Source organism: Macrosteles quadrilineatus, unplaced genomic scaffold (genome assembly GCF_028750875.1).
Source record: "Macrosteles quadrilineatus isolate MER2022 unplaced genomic scaffold, UCM_ALF_1.0 Scaffold_8__2_contigs__length_117827958, whole genome shotgun sequence".
Classification (NCBI taxonomy): Eukaryota; Metazoa; Arthropoda; class Insecta; order Hemiptera; family Cicadellidae; genus Macrosteles; species Macrosteles quadrilineatus.
In genome coordinates this window covers 753,239-774,282 of record NW_026542601.1, presented here as the reverse complement: position 1 = coordinate 774,282, position 21,044 = coordinate 753,239, and the positions used below count along the sequence as shown (strand labels likewise).

The window sequence follows — 21,044 nt, the reverse complement described above, 5'->3', positions numbered from 1 at the left end:
GGAGATCCACTTCAGGGACAGCTACAAGGGGGGCACCAATGAGGAAGTGTCCAGGGGTCAAGGCGGTGAGATCGGAAGGATCCGCAGAGAGAGGTGCTAGGGTACGTGAGTTAAGCATGGCTTCCACCTGAGTGATCAAGGTCATGAGTTCTGGCAATGTGAGTATATGTTCACCAATTACACGGTTTAGGTGGTATTTGGCACTTTTAATAGCCCCTTCCCAGAGTCCACCAAAATTGGGACTAGCTGGAGGATTGTAGTGAAAGTTGATAGAATTTTGTAGAGCAAATGCACAAATGTCGTTGCGAGCTTGAGAGGATTTTATTGCATCCTGTACAATGCGAGTTACAATGCTTTGTGTGTAGATTAGCGCCAACAAAGTTAGTCCCGCAATCACTGTAGATGTCTGTACAGAGTCCACGGCGAGACACAAATCGGGTGAGGGATGCGATAAATGCATCAGTGGTTAAATCTGTGACGACCTCGAGATGCACAGCTTTAGTCTCCATACAGACAAAGAGACATAAATATGTCTTAATGGTCTTGTTGCCTCGCAGATTATGAATCTTGACACTAAACGGGCGACCATAATCCACTCCAGTATGAAGAAATGGTTGAGAGGGATTGACACGAGAAGTAGGGAGATCACCCATGAGAGGAGTTTTATTTGTTGGGCGGTGTTTGAAACATGTAACACACCGGAGTATATTAGAGCGTATCACACTTCGGGCAGAGAGGATCCAAAAGTGTTGGTTAAGTAAAGCTTGTGTCAACTGAGGACCGGAATGGAGATGTTTCTTATGGTAATAGTTGATTATGAGATTTACTACATGGTGATTTTTGGGTAACAGGAGGGGGTGCTTGGCATCATAGTCGATAGGAGCACGATTGAGTCGACCTCCGACACGGAGTAGACCAGATTGGTCGATAGAAGGAGACAATCGCCGGAGTCTGTGGGAACACAATTGTCCTTGTTTAATGGCACTAATATCGTCACTGAAGTGGGTTTGCTTGATATCTTTCACAATGAAGTTAGTTGCATCTTTTAGTTCACTGGAGGATAAACTATCTTTTGATCTATCAACATGTCTGCAATTATTTACAAAGCGGATGACGTAAGCCATTACGTGAACAAGTTTGTTGGGAGTTTTCCTGGGGGAGGAAAATTTTCTAAGAAAGTCCCATTCGGGTTGAGGTACAACAGTCAATACTGTAAGAGGTTGTGCTTTGAGATCCGTTAATTCGTCAAGGTCAATGGGACTGAATTTAGGTTTCGGGCCAATCATCATGTGGTGTCAAGAAATGTGGAAAGCACTGTAGTGAGGTGGATAGGCAACATGCTCGAAAGTAGGAGAGCGCAAGCTTCTCTGTGTGGGACGGTGAGAGAGGTCAAGGCCCAAAGAGGGTGTCCACAGGGTGGCGTCTTGTCACCAAATCTGTGGAACCTGGTGGTTGACGATCTCCTGTCCGAGCTCAATGCACAGGGCATGTACGCTCAAGGATATGCTGACGATATTGTTGTACTAATAAGAGGAAAATTTATGAACACTTGCCTGGAACTCATGCAGAGGGCATTGTCCATAGTGGAGAGGTGGTGTAACCAGGAAGGTCTGAGGGTCAATCCAATGAAGACTGTAATGGTACCATTTACAAGGAAGAGAAATGTTGATATCGCTAGAGTACCAACTCTCTTCGGTAATCAGATCCAGGTTAAGAGTGAGTTCAAGTACCTAGGAATAAGGCTGGACGACAAGCTCACCTGGAACAGCCATTTGGCACATATAACGCAACGTTCTCAGACCACACTTATGATGATGAGGCGGGCTGTTGGGAAGACCTGGGGTCTAAGTCCACAAATGACTAACTGGCTATACACTAGGGTTGCAAGACCGATGATGGTGTATGGCTCGGTGGTCTGGTGGACCAAGGTAATGCAAACTACCGCTGTAAAGAGACTACAAAAGATCCAGCGAGTGGCATGCCTTAGCATCACAGGAGCCATGAGAGGCACTCCAACTGCAGCCCTGGAAGTAGTGCTAAACCTGCCACCTCTCGACATCATTGTGCAAGGAGAGGCAAGGATGGCAGCCTACAGAATGGCTTGCAGTGGCAACTGGAAGTATAATGCCTCCAGTGAGCACACAAGAATTGTAGACAAGGTGCAAACGAACTCCTTGGAAATGCTACCAGACAGGATGGTGAAGATCACAGATCTAGAAAAACCATACAATGTCAACATTGTTGACAGGGATGCCTGGGATAAGGGTGAACCTGAATTCATGAAAAGGGGGATCACCTGGTATACGGATGGCTCGAAAAAGCCAACGGGCACGGGGGCTGGAATATATGGAGTCAGACCCAAGGTGCAGTTCTGCGTAAGTTTGGGAAAAATGGCCACTGTATTCCAGGCAGAAGTGGTGGCCCTGTCTGAGTGTGCGAGAGTGTGTTTGAAGCGCGGTCTTATAGGCCACACTATATACATGAACTCAGACAGCAAAGCAGCACTAATGGCACTTGACAGTTTCGACTTTACCTCCAAGGCTGTATGGGACTGTCATCAAGCCATGAAAGCCCTGGGAAAGACCAACAGGATCATCCTTAGTTGGGTTCCAGGGCACAAAGGTATTGCTGGCAATGAGGGAGCTGACAAGTGGGCAAACAAAGGAGCTGAAAGCCCGCTCATGGGTCCAGAGCCGACGTGTGGTATTGCTTACAACACAGCACGGAGAGCTGTTCGCCAGTGGATGGGCATAGAACATCAAAGGAACTGGGAAAGAACAGAAGGAAATGTACAGTCAAAGAGAATGCTGAAGGCACCTACAGGTGCGATAGCGGCAGAAGCCCTTGGGCTGAGTAGGAAGACCCTGCGGAAGGTGGTTGGCTTTATTAGCGGCCATTGGGTATTCCGTGGACATTTACACAAGATGGGAATTCAAGTTGAAAGCCTCTTATGTAGGAAATGTGGAGAGGAGGAGGAGACAGCATTCCACGTGATATTTATGTGCCCAGCCCTACAAGGTCTGCGCATGAGATCCCTTGGCCTATCGACTGGAGATCAAAGGGAAGAACGGGTCACCATTGTCAAAAGGATCTCACGGTTCACAAAGGACCTGGGATTTGACAAAGAATGAGGACCTGTGAATGAGGGTGCACAATAAGCTGTTATAGCTGCGATGCAATCCCATGGTTACTTGAAGCCTGGCCCTCTATTAAAAAAAAAAAAATCATCATGTGGCAGCTGAAGCCATGATGGACCGTTGAACCACACAGTGTGTTTGGATAGTTGTGATGGAAGTATCCCACGGGAAGCGCAATCTGCGGGGTTATCTGCGCTGCTAATATGTCGCCACCAATTTGCCGGAACCAATTCCTGAGTTTGCGCAACACGGTTGGCAACGTAAGTTTTCAATTGATAGGGGGGAGTTTGCAGCCATGTCAAGGTCACAGTTGAATCACACCACAAGTGATGTGATGAGAATGTATAGTGTTTGGAAAAAATTGACATACAATGTGATATTAATTGTGCCAATAAATGAGCGGCACATAGCTCAAGTCTGGGGAGAGTGACCTTTTTGAGTGGGGCAACACGGGTTTTAGCAATAACCTGTCTGACTATGACTGTGTTGTTAGAGGTCAAACAGCGAGTATATACAACAGCTGCGTAGCCTCGCTCTGAGGCGTCTGAGAACCCATGCAACTCCATGCTGCGAGATTCAGAAAAATGGAATACACAAGGTATATTAATCTGAGAAATTTCTGATAATTCTGCTACAAAAGAATGCCACTTGTCGGCGAGGTCACTGGATATGGGTTCATCCCATCCCAGTTGTTGGGTCCACAGGAGTTGTATTAAACATTTGCACCACATTGTTATGGGTGCTAAAAAACCACAAGGGTCGTAAATCCTTGCGATGTTGCTGAGTAGTTGACGCTTAGTACAAGCGCCGGAGGGTAGGTCCAAGTGATAGGAGAAGGAATCCGTAGTAGGTGACCAGTGTAGTCCTAAGATGGAGTAATGAGGTTGCTCTGGATCTTGCAAAAAGACAGGTGTCTCACGATGATCTTCTGGAACTGCTTCCAGTAGGCGAGGGGAATTTGACGACCACTTCCGGAGTTCAAATCCACCTTTCTTCAGGAGGGCGATGAGTTGACCCTGGATTTGGAGGGCTGATTCTTCGTCAACGGAGCCTGTGATGATATCATCAACATAGGAATGAGAGATGATGATTCTGGCTGCGTCAGGGAAAGCTTCACCTTCATCCTTCACCAGTTGTCCCAAGGTCTTTATGGCAAGATAGGGGGAACTATAAAGCCGTAGGGCACTGTTGTCAACTTGTAGATGTCAAGCTCGTGAGAGGGGTCTTCCCGCCATAGGATCAGCTGAAAATTCTGGTCTTCTGGGCGGACTCGAATTTGTCGGTACATTTGCCGTATGTCACAGGTAAAAACAACATTATGGACTCTAAAGTTAAGTAAAATGTCACAAATGTCTGTTTGGAGTTTTCTTCCAGTGAGAAGGACGTCATTTAGAGAGATACCTGTGCTAGTCTGCGCACTAGCATCAAAAACTGTGCGTAGCTTTGTGGTACTGCTAGTTTCCTTTAGTACCCCATGGTGAGGGAGGAAGTAATGAGGTTGAGCTAAGTCAATGGTGGAAACCATTTCCATGTGACCTGCTAAGAGGTAATCACTCATAAACTCATGGAAAAATTCCGAAAAATTAGGCTGAGATCGGAATTTGTGTTCCAATGAGCAAAATCTACGCTCCGCAGCAAGCTTAGAAGCTCCAAGAGGGGGGTGAGCCTGTTTGAATGGAAGACTGACAATGTAACGTCCGACTGAATCTCTAGCGTGAGTGGCGTCAAAATGTTTGTCGCAAAGTTCTTCTTCAGCTGTCCGTTTATTGCATGGAGGTAGTTCTTCCTGCAACCAGAACCTTTGCAACGAGTTTTGTAACTCTGTTGTGTCATTGACAGAGAGCATGGATACAGAATAATGTGTTGAAAGAGGAGTGATTGTTGTACATGGTGCTTGTCCCATTATAATGAATCCAAAATGGCTGCCTACAGCATGGGGGAGGTTGGGACCAAGCGAGTGACTTTCGTTAGTGAGTAACTGTGGGAATAAACTTCCACCTAACAAGACATCTACACTACTAGGTAAATGGAACGTAGGGTCAGCTAGTGTGTAGGCTTTGGCTTTGTGGAACACTTCCGGGGTCAGTTTTGCTCTGGGTAAATCCATAGAAATCCTATCTAAAATGAGGAAGGGGTGCTGAGTTACCATGGTGAGGCCTGAGAGAGTGGTTAGAGTCAAGTGTGTCAGTCCTCGGGTAGAGGTAGCCGTTTGAGCAATACCTGTTGTTATAATTTCAAATAGACTGCATTTGAATTATCAGCTGATCATATGATCTTTATTCTTTTTGATTACTATTGTTTATGTTTAGTTTCTATTCTATGTTAATGGAATAATACACTTTTTTATCTGATTTATCTTTTATTATGTTATAAAGAGTTACAACAGTTTTGGCGACGAGGTAAAAGTATAAATTTGTTTATTCATACATTAATGACCAGTTAAATTTTTTTTTCAATTACCTTTTCTTCAAATAACATGTTAATAACTACATCTCAGGCTTAGGAACATTCAAGTTACAACAACAAAATGAACTCAGAACAATTTGACAAATTCATAGAAGGCCAGAAACAACAAATGGATCTTCTATTTCTGTTGTTTGAGAAACTAGAACAAAAAATGAAAGATAACACACCAGATCCAACTGCTCAATTTGAAAGTTACAACTCAGAAAAAGAAAGATTTTCAGCCTATATTGAACGATTTGAAAACTATCTCAGCATGAAGAATGTGTCAAACAAAACTAAAAAAGCTCAAATTCTATGTGCATCAATCGGTTCTATCCATTACAACAACTTAGTTGCATTCAAAGGACCTACAAAGAAAATCAAAGACTTGGAATATGAACAGCTAGTTGAAACCTTTGGCGAAATGCTATCGCCTAAAAAGAATACTGTAGTGTCGCAGCATATCTTTTTCTCCACTTACCAATCAGAAAGTGAAAACATACCTGACTATGTTGCAAGTTTGCAAAAACGACTTGCTGACTGTGAATTTTACATAAAATGTGAATGCAGAGAAAACATTTCAACAGCTCACATTTTCTTAAGGGCTCAATTCATTAGGGGCATTCGTGATAATAGCATTCGAGAACAACTTTTACAAGGAAAGGAAGAGAACTTTGATGAAATAGTCAGGAGAGCTATAGCTCTTGAAGCAGCCCAAATCCAGTGCAAGGAACTTTCAAACATTTCAAAACCTCTGATCCCTAGTTCTTCAATGCCAGATATAATGAAAATTCAGAAGACCACTAGACACGATCATCCATCCACTCGGACATCATCATCATCATCATCAACATCATCTCCCTGGAAAAAGCCATCATACAAGCATCGATCAAGCCAAAGAATCGATTATGAGTCCTTAGGAATCAACAATCTTTGCTTCAGATGTGGAACATCTAACCACCGATCAAACCAGTGTCGAATAAGGCGTGAAAAACTATTCTGTGAAGCATGTAAGAAGAATGGCCACATTCAAAAAGTTTGCATCAATACCCTGACCAAGAAATATGCTTCAAGTAAACAAGTTAACCGATTCTCTGACAATGATATGATCAATGACTCACAATCTGATTGTTCCTACGGGGCATGCAACATAATCAGTTCAGTATCCAAAGATCAGAAAATCATCAACCTCTACGAAATTGAACCTGGACATGGAAAGACACATGCCTGTGACGAACGGTATTCATTTATACGTAATTTTGATTTTAAATTAAACTGTTTACAACATAGAAATACCTAATAATTGCTTAAAAACTATGATTTTGAACACACAGATATGGCTTTTGTAATAGCATAAAGAGTGTATAAAAGGATTACAATCATATTTTTTTCCAAATAAACCCCATTTAAGGGGTCCTTTTACTTTTACCTTTTACCTTGGTCCTCTTCTCCGTAGTCGTAGAGACTAGGGAATCGTCATCTTCTTTTTCTTGTTGTGTTATTGTAGTGTTAATGTGTGTGTGTATGGTGTAATGTGGGTTTATTTTGGTGCCTATCTTTGTGGTGAGCAGAGTGCTCTTCAAAGAACTCATCTAATTTGTAGAATGGTTTCTGGACTAAATATTCTTTGAGTGATTTAAAAAAAAGGTTTTGGAGATTTGATTTGTTTTATATGTTCTGGGAGAGCATTAAAGATTTTTGACCCCATGATTTGGGGTATTTTGCTGGTTTTTGACAATCTGTGTTGTTGGATATCGAAGTTTGTTTTTGTGTTTCTCAAGCTATATTTGTGGCAGTTTTCCCTAAGCTTTGGGGGGTTTAGTTTTAGGAGGTTTACAACTTCAAGGATGTATAGGTTTGGAACGGTAAGGATTTTGTTTTCAACGAAGTATGGTTTACAATGCTCTTGTGGTTGTAGGTTCTCAATGATTCTTAATGCCATTTTTTGAAGAATTTGGATTATGTAGATGTAACAATCCGCCGCTGTCCCCCAGGCTACTATTCCGAAGCGTAAGTGAGATTCGAAGAGTGCGTAGTAGGCTATTTTTGAAGTATTTTTGTCAGTTATAGAGCGTATTCTTCGTATGGCAAAAAGTGAGATTGATAATTTTTTACCAAGTTTTTCCAGGTGGTTATTCCAGGTCAGGTGTTGATCAATGGTTATGCCCAGGAAAGTTGTATGAGTTGCTGTTGTTATCAATGCTTCTTCGGTTGATAGTTCAGGTTGTTTACTTGTGGTGGCGAAGTTAACATTTAAAGTTTTGGATTTATTAATTTTGAGGTCCAGGGTTTTACAAATATCTATTGCTTGCTCAATTGTTTCTTTTATGTCTGATGATTCTTGGCCAATTTTTGTGGGAAAGAGGATGGTTGTGTCGTCGGCGAAGATAATGTTGGTCTTGTCCATTGGTAGAAGGTTTGGTAGGTTGTTTATGTAAATTATGAAGAACAGAGGTCCCAGTACCGACCCTTGGGGAATACCTCGAGTTGTACGTTGTAGTGTTGATTTGGCTTTTAATTCTGTGTTATTGTTGTAGTAGTTTATTTCTACCTGCTGGAAACGGTTTGTAAAGTAGCTTATTACCCAATTTAGGACATTCCCCTTTATATTCATTTCATTATAGTGGGGGAGCTACAGTAAAAAACCCATAAGAAAACTGCAAATTGTGATAAGAGTATGCCCTTTGGTGGGAATGTAGTTTAAGGTTAGGCAATGCAAATAAGATGGGGAGGCATCGACCAAAGTTGCTATGATCCAAAATGGCGGCTATTTTTCAAAATGGCTGCCCGTATTTTGGGTTTTATATATTTTCTTTTTGTATACATCATGCAAATTGGTGTTTCTTATCAATATTTAAGCTTTTAGGTATAAGGTAGGTAAATAAGTTGAGTAATAATGTAATAAACGTAAATTTATTTACAGAAAATGTATAGGCCTATCCCAAATAAAAATACACATTATATTTTATAAGTTGCAGAATATTTCTACCAACACCCTAGAGAAGTCGCTATTGCCGCAGGTGGCATGGTAAGACCTAGGCCCAGGACCGATTTACTTTTTCATTTTGATGTCCCCAGAGACCAAAAACACAATTCGTTCAAATATATATTTGTGGGTGTGTGTCCGTGAACGCGATAACTTCGGAGTAATTTTTGTCAGATTTTGATGACATTTTGTTTAAATGTGTTAGGCAGGATAAACTTGAATGAGTTCGCGAACCAAAATGATCGGATTATGGAAACTGGGTTTTACAGGGGGTTTATGGGGTAAAAATTAGTTTATCTAATTTTTGAGCCTCAAAACATAAAATTTTCCAATTTCTTTTTCTATACTCTCTATATTTTTATTATTAAAGAGTTTAAAAAAAAGAAATAATTTAGTACCTATATCAAAGTGTTTTTGTACGGTTATTGGCAACAGAGAAAATTGAAGTAATCAATTGCTAAAACTAAGACATTGCGCAATATTCTTGTAGCCATTTCTACCAAGTTCTGTATATGTAGTATTATTTTTGAGTCCGCTTCTTCATGACCAGTACAAGTAGCACCTATAAGGGAAGTTTGTGCATTTCTAAAATTGCCTTTGTCGTCTTCACCCGATGTTGTTACAACCTGTACGTTTGTAATGGTATCTATAGATAGATTTCCAAGTAGACTAAAGAGCTTTTCTGTGTTCTTTGAGTTTCTCAAAAAGCCGTGCCAATTTGTAGGTAGGTCTATAGGTAGTACAGGTATAGAGTACATCGTTTGTCTACTATAACCCTGCTATCAATGACAATAAGGTCATCATTATTTTTAGAAACATGGGTTTCCTAGCTCTTTACTGTAAAGTGCTCGTACCTTAGCAACATATTTGACTTGAAATTATTGGTTTCTCCAGATTTCAGTTTTATGTCACTCTTAAACTATTGTATTAATCTAATTATTTTTGATTTTAATTTTTCCGATTCATTATTCCGATTCATTTCTATCTACACCGATTTTCATTGAAAACATTTATATCAATATCGGTGGGTAAACTGTTTATGTCATCAAAGTTTTGAAAGTTTTTGACAAGCGTTACATATCCGGTGCTACGAGCATTTACATTTTTATTGCTTGCAGGACAAAGCAAACTATCATTATCTGTCTTTTGGCATAGTATAAAATATGGTCCGATCAACAGCTTTTGGTTTATATCCACCCAAGTCACTCTGAGGAACTAAGTGTAACCGCTTTGCCATTTTTAGAATTCAATCTTCATTCACTGGAATCAGAAAAAAGAATAAAACCCCCAGAACTGGCACCGTGTGTGACGGCCAAATTTGTACATGTTTTCCTAATAAAACTACACTGATAACGTTAGTGGCACATAATGATAAACACAACAATGGTCTGTAGTATCAGCTGTTTGGTAATATTTGTCTATTTAGCATTGCCAATCTGGTAGAAAACAAAATGTTAAAGTGACATCATTTTGTTGAAATTTTTATCCTATATTATATTTCATGGAAAAAAATATCTCAAGGAAGAAGAAAAAACTCTCTTTTCAGTGATTTCGCATTATTTTTATTTTTCTTATGTCTCAATGGATGTAGGCAAAGGGGAAAAACACGTTGTTAAACAACGTTGTAAGTGAAAAACTTAACTCTTAAAATAAACAGCTTTTTGGCGACCTTCAGAATTGGCTGAAAACTAGTACATTTTCAGCCTTAGATTATAGAGATGATATAATTGTAATATATTACAACCTTGGTATTAAATTAAAGGTTGGAATCTCCGGATTAAGATGATACCAATATTTAATAGTGTTAATGCCATTTTCAAGCTTTTATCAGTGAATAAATAAGTAAACACAAAATACGGGCAGCCATTTTGAAAAATAGCCGCCATTTTGGATTATAACAACTTTGGGCATTGCCTCCCCATCTTATTTTAGTTGTCGGACCATAACCTACATTCATACCAAAAGGGGTTTTCTTATCACAATTTGCAGTTTTGATATACGTAGCTCCCCCACTATTAAGCTTGTTGATGAGGATGGTTTGATCCTGTTTTTGGTCAAAAACATTACGTAAATTAATTAATTTGGCCTAACACATTTTGTGTCTTAAACTTTGAAATGCTTAAAATTGGCTTAAATATTATAACTTAGAACACAATTATGGCTTTTTTAAATTGCATAAAGTGTATAAAATGAATACAACTATAAGATATACAAATAAAGCTCATTTAATAGGTGAAAAACATTACATAAACATTGATTTTGCGTAACAGATTTTCTGATTTCAACTTTAAAATGGCAAAAAAGCTTAAATTTAATAATTTTTAATAGGATTATGGTATTATAAATTACACAAAGAGTATATAAATGGAATACAATTCTAACTTAGAAAAAAAAATCATATTTAATGAGTGAATACATTACGTAAACAAAATACTCAAATTATTTTTGCTAACATTTTACTTAATTCTTAATTAATTTGTTTATTTCCTTGCAGTTTATATATTTTTAACGCTTGAAAATGCTTTATTACACTGAAGGACTATATACTCACAGGTATAGAACCAATTTAGACTATAAAAAGTCAATAGTTTGCTTCATAATTCAAAAACAAAGTCAGATTTACAAGAATTTAAGCGAGTTTTGTTGTGCAAACCATACATTATTTGTTAATAATTTTCAAATTAATCACTATTGACTTTTTAAAACCTCATACATCAAAAGAGTACTAGTTGGAGCAAGGTAAGAAACCAAAAAATACCAATAAAAACCTATAATTTACGCAAGAATTAAGTTTTAACACAGGAAAGAGCTAAAGACCACCCACAGTGCCAAGGGGACTATGGACACCTGTGGTCACAAACAACCATGATATGACTCATGATGACATATTGTTTTTTTGGTCAGATATTGTAAATATTTGAATTATATACATCCTGCAGTTAATCCCATACTGATGGGTTGAAGCGTTCAAAAGTTATAGGACTTTGAAATTTAAAATTGAGACAACTTTTTTCACCCAAAAAATCATATTATTAGTCTTATTTTCAATTAAATTCTCGAAATTTGTTACAATTTGTCCTCTTGATTTAATGCTTAAAGGTATAGCATACCTAAAGGTTGTTTAATCTTATTCCTTATCAAGAAATTGTGAAAATTCATAATCATGCAGACAGGCAGATCCAGTGTAAGAGTTCCTTATCTATTATCAGGCTCATGTAAGGATACCTATACCCATGTCCTTCTAGTGTCAGTGCTGTAGTTTGAACAAGTTGGTCCTCCCCCCCACTACTTCATACAGCACAGACAGGACAGGAGGTCCTGAGGAGTGCCAGTAAATCCTGGCATAAAAGAAGTAATATATTGCATGGCAGAACGACAGCAAAGTTGAAACCTTTTTTCACTGTTGCATCTTCATTCTTTATATCAATTCCTCTTGATAGTACTGTATAAACATTTTAATTACAATAGATTTCTTCCATAAAAAACTTATAATATGTTGTTGAAATTAAATAAATTTGTTTATATTATTATTATGGTTCTTTTATAAAATTTGATCAAATTGAACAACCAATCTTAAAATACAAACATTTATGGAAGATTTTATGAACCTTGAAGAGGCATATCTCTCAATGTGTTAGGCCTATAATCACCATTTTGGTCTTAAATTGTGAGTAATTTAATGCAGTTTCAAAGTAATTATGGTTGTTTTAATGAAAAATAACGATAAAGTTATGCTTAAGGGTTAACGTTAGCCAAATTAAAAAAAAATCAAAATTTGGTAATTTTAGCCGTTGTTTGCGGAGTCATATCTTGAAAACTATTAGGCCTGTAATAACCGTTTTGGTCTTATATGATAGGTAATGTAATATACTTTAAAAATGGTTATGGTTGTTCTTTATGAAAAAGTGATGCTTCAGGGTCAAAATCGGACAAACGTAAAAATAGTGCGTAATTCTGCCGATTTTTAAGCTTTTTGGAGGTGATCCGGAAGGTCGCCGAGGTCGAAAATTTGGATTTAGCATCTCGGTACTATTACAAACAACATAAAAAAAAGAAACCTACTACCCCATTTCATGCAACGTAAAATGCGTTAGGTTACTGGATTATATGTTTTGCAGACACATCCTTCTTGTTATCAGATGTAGATACCGTAGACTTCTTTTTAAGTAGACAATCAGGAACCTTATGCCCTTTTTGTTTACACTTAAAACAAAATATCTTAGTAACCTGCTTTTGATTCTGATTACTCTGCCCTTGTTTTTCTGTTTTAACCCTTGTACCCGTGGGTTTTGAAACATATAAAGCAGTTTTAAGTAACTCCACGTTATCACGCTGCTCTATAGTGCGAAGCTTTTCAACTAGTGTTTTTATTGTTCTATCCTTAGATGGCATAGCTTCCCATACATTTCTAAATTCACAAAAGCTTGGGCCCAAAGTAGATGAAATTCTTGCAATTAAAACCCTATCACTAAGCTTTGATTCCTTTTGTTTCTCAAGTGCATCATTTAATTCGGAAAAATGTTTTTTAAGCTTTGCAACATGGGTAGCTATGTCCTCATTAGGATCCCGATCCCACCTAAAGAACTCTTCTAGCAAACGATCTAGCCTTTGTTCACTAGACTGTTCATACACAGATATTAAACAATCCCAAACTTTTTTAGAAGTCGAGCAAGTCAAAACCAGTGTACATGGTTCATCCCCTAGAGATGACATCAGGTATAACGTAGCAGAAGCATCTTTTCTGTCCTAATCTGCAATAGCATTTTGCTCAGATCCAGAGAGATGTTAGTAATAGGTCTTACTTCAGATCCCATTATGAAACTCAACAAGCCTTGTTGTCTTAACAACAACTGGATAAGCATCTTCCATTTAGTCCAATTACTTGCACCCAAAAGTTTCTCTATACATATCTTTTCATTTGAATTTGCCATAATGTCTAACCAATTTTATACTTGTTCCAAGAAAAAAAATCAACAGTTACAATGGCAAAACAATGAAGAAAAATATTATATAGCTTCTTAAAAAGTAATTTTAAAAAATACCTTGTTTGTAGAATAGCCCATAACCTATTGATACGTACTTGTCCAAGGCATTCTTTCTCTTGATTACTTATAAGAATAAACTTTTAAATTAATGAGAAACAAATTATATTAAAGAAAGGAATTCACACTTTTATTTTGATCACACAAACATAAACATGAACACAGCTTAATATAAAAAGTAAAACATATGATATTGAAACAATGTACATTTAAACAGTTCAGAGGCAAAATTGTCAATGTTCCAATAAAAAGTAACCCTAAACAGTGATTAGAACTAAAAAGAAATATATGCTTTTAATATATTTTGTATCACCGATTAAATGAGCTTACTTCCACTATTTTAAAAGTAGGCCTAACCTATTTTTTTGTATTTGAGAAAAATGTAATGCAAAGTTAAATTTTCCTTTAAGTTTTTAACATTTAGGTTTTTATGAGTTGGAGATTCGTAATGATCACGAGCACATTCCTGTATTTATGTATTGTACTTAAATAATTAAAGTTAAATGAAATGAAATGAAATGAAATCAGCACAACAGAACACAACAGAAGTAACATAAATCGGGGTTTTTGCTGTCACTTCTTTTAATTTTTTCATTTAGGAGATAGGCCTACTATTTTTTTTTTAATATATAATTATATTATCTTTATATTTTAAATAATATTTTGTACTATAATTGGTCCAAACGACTTCTGCGATCGGGGCAAAAATGAACGATATTGTACTCGGTGAAGACGAAATCGTGTTTGCAGGGTCGTAATATCCGTCTCCCGCGGTCGCGTGGGTTATCTCCGAGACCGAGGATAAATCGTTCCTATATTTACGGTGAAATAGTGAACATCTTTCGCGGAGGCAGGGATATATTCTACATGAAGAAGTCGTTAACATCTCCCGTGAACAACATTATCGTCCCCCGCGATCGCGGCAAAATCATGAACACAGAACATCTTTTGCGGTTGCGAGACCTTATTATCGTCATTCCCGGATCGCGATCCCTGGGAGTCGTGAATTTTGATCGCGCGATCTTTGCAGACGCTTGCGGCGATTGTGAGAGCAGATTATCTATAATATTAAAACGAAACAGTGTTTTTTTATTTCACGATTCTGAATCAACCACTCGACGGATTTTCATGATTTTTGTGTTGAAAGAAAGATAATTATGAGAACTAGGGAATGTCTAAGCCATAAATTTAGTTTAGGGTCCCAGTTTTTTAGAAATTAAGTTTTAATTTTTAAAAAGTCTAGCAGCCGACGCTAAGATTCTAAACTAGCTTTTGGCATAAAATAATTTGCTTAACATAACAGCTGTAAACATTCAGCTTTTGTGTCGCAAATTCATCATTTGGATAAAAATGTAAAGACATACTTAGGGTTGACTTATTTATACTATGTGTAATGCAAATCATTGATACGTTCAATTCATCTGTAAGAGGATGACAGATTAATTAAATTATACATAGTGAAATACTAGGATGTTCAAATTATTTTTTTAAAGCAATCTTTATAATCTTCGATTTGTTTTAGGGCAATATAATTTTATTTAACTAACAGCTGATTAAATATAAACTATGGAACTATGAGGTTATTTTATTTACTCTTATTTTATCATAGATTATAGGAAATAAGTAAGATTAGTAGAGATAATTAGACCACAGTTTAAAATAGTTTAGACCAAAATTAATTAAACCACAGTACAAATCGAGGCTCTGTACACGAGTCTTAATTAAATATAATTTGATTTAACTAACAGCTGATTAAATATAAACTATGGAACTATGAGGTTATTTTATTTACTCTTATCTTATCATAGATTATAGGAAATAAGTAAGATTAGTAGAGATAATTAGACCACAGTTTAAAATAGTTTAGACCAAAATTAATTAAACCACAGTACAAATTGAGGCTCTGTACACGAGTCTTAATTAAAAAGGATAAATGCAAATTATTTTACTATTACGCTTTTCGAGGAAACAATAGAGAAATAACAATGTTTACATGTTTTAATTCTTCATGGTAGCGTTTTGTTTACAATTAATGTTTGTCTGCTTTGTTTGGATTAGGCCCGGAAATATTGATGTCATAAAAAGAAGATCAAGAATAATCAGGAATCACAATTTTAAATTACCACCACTATCTCAGCCGAGTTTTATACAAAGATTGAACACAACGTCAACATTGACCTAGGATACTGCAATTAGACAAACCATCTTTTATGAAATCGTGTTCAGTGTGGTTACGTTTGGGGGTGCCTATCAGCGCCGCCAAACGTGAAAATATCACTTTTATTTCAACTATGAATATATTGTAGTTTAAATTAACTAATATGGGAAATTACGATGTACACTTATTCAATGAGGGTGGGTAATTATTAAGGATAGAACTGGATAACGGTATGGATAATAAACATTGACAATTACGTCATTAGCTTTACTAGCGTGTTTACTTTTTATATTCCTGCTACATATGACCAGTTCTTTTAGTAATCGTGAGTTCTTTTTTTTCAAATGAATGTTATTTGAACCAAACAGCTGTTTCAAAACAAACTGTTATTGTTTTTACTTTTCTTTGTTTACACTTATTTATTTAGCAATTAATGCAGTGAAATTGATATAAAGGATAGGTGTGACGATTTATGTATACTGTGAATTTTATTGGATATTATCGTTTTATTTTAGGTCGTTTCTATTCAGACCTACTGGAAATTGTGTATAGTAGTTGTATTGTGGTGATAATAATTATGGAAGAGGCAGGTATGCTATGGAAGGTGGTATCGTTGACTAAGTCTATACACTTCTCAATTGTATATATTGTGGTGGTCTCTCTACAATAATAAGAATTGACACTAAATTTTTTTTATATTAAGTCTGACCATTTCATCATTTTTTAGATGGAATTCACTATTAATGGAAATTCGCTTAGTCTGCAGGTTTGCTGAGGCGGGGGTATTTATATTCATTAGCCTATATTGTTTTAGCAAATTTCCCTACAGGAAAAGAGAGAGGTATACTATTGTTCTATCCAGATGGATTGGTTAGACAGTGATACTGTATATTATTAGGGTTATTTACAAAACTGGTAACCATCCAATAACCTATCTATTATCTGTATTACTCCAGTTGTAATGGTCAGTCGGAGACCACTTTACTGTTTCTTGTTTATGTTCCCAAAAGAAACAAAAAAACAAAAAAAAACATGGTTTGTTCAAATTGCTATGATTGTATTGGTTGTTTGAATTGTTATAGACGGAGAAACAGACCTCAACAAGTCAAGATCCTCTTCCAGACGTTCACTGAAGCCGAGTGAGATAAACTGCACAAGTCCTTGGCTCCCTTCAAAATCGAGGTTTGTAAATTTATGACAAATATACAGGGTGGTAATAAAGTCCGAAGACAGTTAAATATTTTGAAAAATAATGCAGATAGAGCTACAATACTTGGTACAAAGTTACAGAGTAGGTATAATACTTCATTTTGACACATATTCAGTGATCCAAAAACTCTTCAGGGGGACGGCCCACAAGAAAATCTTAAATAGAAGCACAGGTCAATATGCACATCAAATGAAAGGTCTTTTTTTAGTAAAATACAATGCCGCAAACTGCACTTCAAAAGGTTGATCCTGCGCAAAATGGCATCCGTTCAAAGATTTCTTGAATCTGCCATTTGAACGACTGCTATTTTATACTCAGGCGTTCTTTTGAGCTTGAATTTACGGCATTGTAATCTACTAGTGAAGACTTTTAATTTGATGTGCATATCGACCTATGCTTACGTTAACAATTTTCTTCTGATTCCTAAGGCTGTGCCCCCTGAGGAGTAAGCGTATAATAGCAATGCAAATTAAATGAATCTTTGAACAACTGTCATTCTTGGCTCAGTTGTCCATTTGATTTCAAATTTGCAGCATTATATTCTGCTAGTATAGACCTTTAATTTGATTATACATGTCAACCTATGCTTCTATTTAAGATTTCCTTCTGACTCCTTGCGGGACGTCCCCATGATGTGACAGAAAATTAATATTTCCTAAAAAAAAGTAGATTTTTAGGTGTAGTGATGATGTACCAAATCTTATTGATTTATCTGTTGTCATATAGAAAATATTTAACTGTCTTCGGACTTTATTACCACTGTGATTGAAATAAAAACGTGAGCAATGAGCTCTTAGGCCTACCCAGAAATAATTAGCTTCTTGCAAAAGATCGTTTTATATTAAATGAGATTAAAAATAGTTCAATTTTATAATGACTGACTTCAGCTTCTATTATATTTAAAGTAGATTTCCACCGACCTTGTAGTTGTAGAAAGGTGTTCACGGCTGGGGTACCCCACCTGCTGGCGTCATGTCGTCCTGTCCGGGATTGCACTGCACACTTTTTAAAGTCTTTAGAAATAGTTTATGTACACGAAAAAATAACTTAAAACTCACTTCCTGTTATAAAAAAGCAAAAACAAAACGATCTTTTATGGCCTAATGAGGGTTGAATTTGATTGATAATAAAAAATGAAAGGTTATAGCGGTGAGCGTATTGCTATGAAAAAGTGACTTAATGTCGAGAGGAGTAGTAGCGGACTGTGCCGCGGCCGAGCATCGTACAATGGAAAAGTACAAAGGTCGGGAAATTCCATTCTTATCGGCCGGACATGGGTTGAAAGATAAACGGTGAAACAAAAGCTCAGGGCAATGGAAAGTATGCGTTGAAAATAAAAATATGCTATACTAAATGAAATTGATATCTAACAACCACTCTGTATAATGTTGTTGTATGTCTATTTACTTTTTTTTGTGGAATGACATTTTTTCAGGTTTCTGTATGTTTTAATTACCGAGTTCCACTGTATGTAAGTTAAAGTGACTTGCTTATTATTTATAAACTAGTGTGATTGGTGCTCGAAATCGAGCAATTGTCAAGTACCGTTATTATACAGGTGTTATTAAAAACTGCAGTTATAACAATCATAATTTTCGATTTCGATAAGTTTAAAAAACTCAAAGCTTATGTAACTAATTGAAATAGTCACTCTATTAATAACGGGTTGAAATAATAAAAACTTATTGTAAAAATATTTTATCATATTTTAGAAGCCGGCCTTATTTTTTAGTGTTTTATACAAATGTTTCCCGACTTGTAGATGTTACCAGTAAACATTTCTTGCATGTATTCATTTGATCTGACATTAGGTAGGGTTTCTTTACCACTGTGACAACATGATTTGTATATTCTTCATTATTTTAGCAAATTTCCCCTATAGGGAATATTAGCAAATTTCCCCTATAGGGAATTTTAGCGAATTTCCCCTATAGGGAATATGAGCGAATTTCCCCTATAGGGAATATTAGCGAATTTCCCCTATAGGGAATATTAGCAAATTTCCCCTATAGGGAATATTAGCGAATTTCCCCTATAGCGAATATTAGCGAATTTCCCCTATAGGGAATAAACTATTACCGTAGTACTCATGGTAAGACCTGGACCCGGGACCGAATAACTTTTTCGTTTTGAGGTCCCTAGAGGCAAAAAACACCATCCGTTCAAATTCATAATATACTCCATATATATATAATCCATATCAAGTGATCCAATGAGAGTTGCTTGACCATTTTTAATATTTTTTATTTTTTAATATATTGTTCCCTCATGTTTTGGAAATTCAAAAATGATTTTATTAAATTTTTATCCCTTCCAATTTTTTTGTAGCGGCCATTTTTGTCTTGCAGCGCACGGTGATTTTTGAGTTTGCAGACGTTAACGTAAAAGAAAATATCTTTTTACCTACTTAAGTTACACAAATGCAACCAAATTCACTTTGTTCATCATTTTCCCATCTTTAATTTTGGTTATGATCATAATCAGCCTAATTTGTACCCACATGGGTGAAAAAAATGTTTAAAAACAAGCAACGGAAACGAATAAATTTCACTTTTTGAAGCCTATTTTTTCCATGAAGGATTTGTAAATTACTGATAATATTTTTTATTCAATTACATATACTAGTGTATTCTATGTAGCTAGAGTTATAACACTGATATGTGTGTCCTTTAATTTTGGCAATTTTTTGAAAATATAGATTTTTCAATTTTCGTAAAGTTTGGAGCTTAATATCTCTGATGGGACATGGGATTAAAATTTGATTTTTTCACAGGATGTTCTTCTGTATATGAGGAAACTACAGTAAAAGATTTATCATTGATATTTTACTGTGGTAAAAGTTATGAATTTTTGGAAACGGTAAGAAATTGCATAGTGTTTGGTGTAGTAGCGACTAGTCTACAGGTTAAATACTGACCTTTATTGCTTCAAAAGGCAGACAATTTACTACTTTTAAATAGATAACAAATAATACTTTACACCTTAAACTATAATATTTTAAATATAACAAATATTATTAGAAATTTTATTTGTTTAAAAAATTTAAAATCGTATAAATGTTAAGTAGGACGCGTTGCAGAAAGTCAACAGTCCCGGAAGGTCAAATAATTTATACCTGTGCCGCTAGGTCAAAAACTACAATGTTTGCAGTGTCTGTAGATCAAAAATCCCAGTAAGTCAAATAGTACAGTCCGAGCTAAAAACGTGGTCTATGTTAAAGCAATTGACTTATTGGGAATTTGACCTAATGCAACAGTTTTAATATAACGAAATAAGATAAAATATAAGTTCAGTTTCGCTGAGTCAACAGTGCCGGAAGGTCAAAAGTATAATCTGTTAAAAACAGCGATAGTCCTCTCGACGCATGACTTCAATAATTTCGTGTTTTGGTGTACTTAAAGTTGTGCTAAAATTTTGAAAATTGGCACAGAGCTTCTTGGTTAGTCCTACTCGATGACTATTTTGTTGGAACTTTAAACTATTTACCGATCTAATTAATAAAAATTAAGATGTATGGTGAAATAGTTTTAAATCGTGATTTCTAACATGAAAAAGTTAGCATGCGAGATTTTTGTTTGTTTTTGGGTTAGAGAGGTTTTGTCTGTGGCAAAAGTGTAGCCAAAAGTGTGATGCGTAAATTAAATTTTTTTGAATTTTTTACAATCAGTGGTTCAATAGATAAGTTGGGTTGAAGAGGACGGCAAATTTAGCGTTTCGCAACGCATGGAAAGAACTACATCGTACGATGCGACTGCTGAGTGGACTTTTAATTTACAGTTCTAAGAACAAGAAAAAGATGAATATACAGATCACCAGTACATTAATATTATTTATAATAAAACATCTTTCTGTATTACCAGCTTACATTTTTCACTTATAAGAATACATCATAAACAGGGTGTTAAAAATAAGCGGGGAGATACTTTACCTAGTAAATCCTTGGGTCAAAATAAATAGAAAATCAAGGATAACATTTTTTCCAAAATCGTTTCGTTAACCAGATATCCACCATTTTGTATTTTTTACATACAAATATTTATATTTGCACTTTTCCAACCGATGTTTA

General features: G+C 36.2%; 1 protein-coding gene across 1 annotated transcript in view; it reads left to right on the top strand.

The window, feature by feature from the left end:
- The window catches only part of LOC128999435 (uncharacterized), a 140,322-nt gene that overhangs the window by 79,263 nt on the left and 40,015 nt on the right, over window positions 1-21,044 (top strand). Inside the window, exon 15 of the mRNA XM_054425956.1 lies at window positions 16,851-16,950. Within this exon, the coding sequence (XP_054281931.1) occupies window positions 16,851-16,950 (100 nt within the window). The remainder of the gene's footprint in view (window positions 1-16,850; window positions 16,951-21,044) is intronic.